Source organism: Mus caroli, chromosome 9 (genome assembly GCF_900094665.2).
Source record: "Mus caroli chromosome 9, CAROLI_EIJ_v1.1, whole genome shotgun sequence".
Taxonomy (NCBI): Eukaryota; Metazoa; Chordata; class Mammalia; order Rodentia; family Muridae; genus Mus; species Mus caroli.
In genome coordinates this window covers 105021147-105025550 of record NC_034578.1, presented here as the reverse complement: position 1 = coordinate 105025550, position 4404 = coordinate 105021147, and the positions used below count along the sequence as shown (strand labels likewise).

At 43.3% G+C, this 4404-nt stretch overlaps 1 protein-coding gene across 3 annotated transcripts in view; it reads left to right on the top strand.

Annotated features, from left to right (window-relative positions):
* The window catches only part of LOC110301892 (F-box/WD repeat-containing protein 15-like), a 36719-nt gene that overhangs the window by 18074 nt on the left and 14241 nt on the right, over positions 1-4404 (top strand). Inside the window, exons 6-9 of one of the 3 annotated variants that reach the window (XM_021172596.1) lie at positions 245-403; positions 1273-1483; positions 2859-3037; positions 3331-3455. In XM_021172596.1, the coding sequence (XP_021028255.1) occupies positions 245-403; positions 1273-1483; positions 2859-3037; positions 3331-3455 (674 nt within the window). The remainder of the gene's footprint in view (positions 1-244; positions 404-1272; positions 1484-2858; positions 3038-3330; positions 3456-4404) is intronic. The other 2 variants (XM_021172597.1, XM_021172598.1) reach the window with 2 other exon arrangements.

The window sequence follows — 4404 nt, the reverse complement described above, 5'->3', positions numbered from 1 at the left end:
CACACACACACACACACACACACACACACACACACACACACAGAGTTACCTACTGAGTCATCCCTTAGATCTAGAGAGCCTTATTCCATGGGATCAGCACAGACACTCTGTAAGGCAGGCTGGTCACAGCTCTGGGTCTCATTACTGGACTTGGAGACACAGTGGTGAATCTCAGAGCAGATAACACTGCTTCTTCCATGCTTAACCTTTCCCCACTGACCTGGTGCTGCTGCTCTGATTTCAGGTAGGTGACATCTCGGGGAACCTCTACATCTTTAGGATTCCTGACTTACACCTCATTTCCGAGGTGAATGTATTCCCATACAGTATTGATGAACTCCACTGCTCTCCTCAGAATAAATGGGTCTTTCTGATTATGAAACACCCACATGTCTTGACAAAGGTAGGTGTGTTCTAGCATCTCCAGGGTGAAGGTGGCAGACAGTGGGAAATTCCAGTCCTCAGGGAGGTCCGGGCAGACCACTCCCCCTCTCCTAAGCCCTATCATCAGAAAAGCCATCCTACAGCCAGGAAAGAATAATGTGTTGGTAGGAGTCACGTGACAAGTCGCAATGGCAAATGTCTATTATAGTGAAGTGTCCTTGAAATGTGGGTCAGCCAAAGAATAAAAGCAGGTGAAATAACAGTCCCTGGACACCTTTGTTGGATAGAAAGCAATTTTCAATCATTGGCTGACATGCTTACCAGTGGCTGATGCATTTCAGATAAGTGCTACCATACCCAATGCTTTATATACTGCCTTCTCTCTTAACTGCCAGCTCTCTGGTGCCTGGTTGTTAGGTACTGGGAGAGCAATGGTCTGTTCACAGGTCAAGTACTCCTGAGAGCCCATGCATATTTATTTAGTTTTATACATCGATATACATTCAAAGCAGCCTTGGTTACAGTATGACAGTCTTAATGCCTCATTAAAAAAAAAAAAGAGTCCAGAAGAGCCCTGGACTAGTCCTCTGCACAGGGAAAATGTACTTAACCAAGCTCTGCCAGATGTATCCATTGAGGTAGGATAACTGAGGTGCCCTTTGACCTGGGTCAGGGAGTCCATTCTGTCTCTAAATATGATGGGAGGGACTGGAAGAAGGTGAGTTATTCTAACCCTGAGTGGGAGCAACGACTGCTCCACCCTGTCCTGAGTGAAGAACACAGGCAGCCACTCCTGGGTTTATTTTGAAAGCCCCTTGTCTTTGAGTGTGCTTGTGCCAGGTTGCAGAGATTTACTCTTCATTGATTCCACTGGGCAATACTCTGCAGGTGTTTTACATGAACAGCTTACTGAGGCCATCAGAATTCTCTGACCCAGTGTCTACCATTCTCGAATTTTCCTTATGCAAAAGAGCCTTCTGGACCCCAAGAAGGGAAGACAGGATAACCTTGATGTCCAGAAATATACCCCCAAGCCCCACAAAATTTGGCATATTTGATATGAAGCTGGAAGAGATCGGGAACAAAGTAACTGTTCAAGGTAAACCTTAGAAAATTCTCAAGCCAGACATGATGGCATGTGCCCAATATTAGGAGACTGAGTCAGGAAAACTTCATAGAGGCTGCTGTCTCACAAACAAAACAGATGGAGCTGCAAAGATGGTTTAGCATGTGCACATGCATACATATGCCCACACAGATGTGTACATACATACATATACACACACACTGATAAAGTTAAAAAAATAAAATAAAGGGCCACGAATTTGTAGTGCGCACCTTAAATCCCAACATTCAGGAGGAGAAACAATCCGAATTCTCCAGGTTCCAGGCCAGCCTGAACTATGCAGTGAGTACCAGGTTAGCCAGGGATGCATAGTGAGACCTTGTCTCAAAAATAAAAACCCCAAATGACAAGAAATAAAGAACTCTATGTTTATGGCAGTGGTTCTCTACCTATGGGTTGTGAACCCTATGGCAAATTTCTGTCTTCAAAAATACTTAAGTCACGAATCTTAACACCAAAATTACCATTATGAAGTAGCAATGAAAGTACCTCTATTGCCATAGAGGGCAGATCCCCCTCCCCACACTGCCACATGAGAACTGTATTACAGTTCAGTAGGAAGCACTGGTAAGGTTGAGAAGCACTGGCTTAGAGGATAGAGACACTTACCAACCAAGCATGTTAACCTAGTTCAGTACCACACTATGGAGGAGAGATCCAAATCCCTCAAGTTGTCCCATGACCCTCACATGTGTGCTTCTGGCAAGAATATCTACACAAACATAATAATGTAAAAACAATTTTTAAAAGAAATCCCCATTTCTCCCGCGTCTCCCACAAGTGCTCAGAGTAAGCTATAAATGCTTGTCATTGTTTTGCATTTTTAGTCTTTGAAGACAGGGTTTCTCTGGGTATCCATGGCTAACCTGGAATTTGTTCTGTAGACTAGACTGTCCTCAAACTTGGAGATCCACTGGACTGTACCTGATTGTGGATCACCGTATGATGATACTCCACATGATGTTTTTGTAAAGGGAGCAGGAGGCTCCTTGGCCAGATGTGAACTTGTGCTTCTTTGATCGCTACTACAGTAGCAATCTACAGTTTTTTCGGGGAGACATGTTTCCCTTTCGGTCATGAACTAGGGACTGAGTTCTACTCTCCTTTCCCAGTACAGTTGCTTTTCCAATGTGTGAGCTACTGACTGTCCACACTTTCAGTGTGTCATAAGCCTGCCTTTCCGTGTACAAGGACATGGACTTCACAGGACATGAACTTGACAGATCAATGGCCTGTTTTCATTGTCTTGTTCAGACTAGCATGCCATGGAAGGAGGGATATGTTTTTCAGTAAGCATTAAGGATATTGCTCTTACTTAAATGATTAAATTTCTGTTTGTTTGGTACAGGACATTTGACAGCCAGCTTCTCATTGGCAGACTATGAGGGGACACCAGAATGCTTTGGAGTCAGTGATAAGGACGTGTTTGTTTGTTCAACTGGATCCTCTCTCTTGCTCTTCAACATAAATGGTCTCTGTCTGCAGACATTTCAGTACTGTCCAGAAATGATCGTGAGACTCTGTGTGGTATGTTTGGAATATTTTCCCTCCAGTGGGGTTTTTTTTTTAAAAATAGATTTACATTTTTAAAACTTCATACTGTTGGGGTGTGCACATATCCATTTGTCTGTGCGTGAGAACTTGAAGAGGTCACAGGCTGACTTCCTGGTGTTAGTCTCTTTCTTTTTCCCTTTACATTGGCTCAGAGCACCAGGTTTGCTCAGCAAGTGCCTTTACCTGATGAGCCATCTCCTAGGCCCTCTCCCTGTCTTTTTATGTGACATTGACTCCAGTCTACTATCACTTGGCTGTTCTTGAAGGATCCTGTTCATGTCATTGTCATCTGTAACAATGGCTCTTTGGATGTGTATGCTTGGGAGGAGAGAAGCCCGCTGCTCAGGAAGTGTTATCGACTGCAAAACAGGAGTTATCTGCCCCCGTCCAGGTAAGCTCTGCTTCTTGACTTAAACTGGACATTAATTTTTAAAACATTTTTGGTGCTGGAGAGTTGGCTCAGCAGTTAAAAGCACTGGCTGCTCTTCTGGAAGACTTGGGTTCAATGCCCAGCATCCACATGGCAGCTCACACTGTCTGTAACTCCAGTTCCAGGACATCTGACAGAAACCTTCATACAAATGTATTGAAAACAGTGTTAAACATATTAAAAAGTTCTATATAAAAATGCATTTTTAAAAGAGAGAAGAACTTTTTGTGAAAAGATAGGACTAAATTTATGATCTCCAGCATCACACAGAACAGACATTGTGCTATAAATGTCTAATTTTTAAGTAGTAGAGTCAAGATCTAGAAGTTCAAGGTCATCTTCTGCTATTTAGCAAGTTTGTTGGCCAGATTGGGTTCATTTCAAAACCACACAAACAAACATACAAACAAACAGGAACTGGCTAAGCATAATACACACCTTTAATCCCAGCAGTCAGGAGGCTGCCAAGTTGTTATCTTGTCAGTTCGAAGCCAGCCTGGTCTACATAGTGAGTCCCAGGACAGCCAGGGTTATAATGCAAGGTTCTGTATTAGGAAAGAAGGGAGGAAGGGAAAGAAAGTATTGCTACTTCTGGGAACTCAGCACATACAGTTCTGTCAACAGTCTCAGGCCCATTGTAGAAGGAGCGGGGACTGTTTCCTCAAATCTTGTCTTTAATGGCAGGATGGGTTCTCCTGAGTGTAGCCCCCTCTTGGGTTCCTTCATCAGTGATCTGTCTCATCTTCATTTAGCTAACTTCCTTTGGTTTTTACTTGCCTTCATCCAAGTTATTTTCAGTGGTCATGGTGTGGTGGTACAGTCCCCAAACCCTGCACCCAGGCTGCTGAACTGAAAGTTGATTGCCAGTTTGGAAAACACCTTTAACCCATGTCAAAAAAAAAAAAAAAAA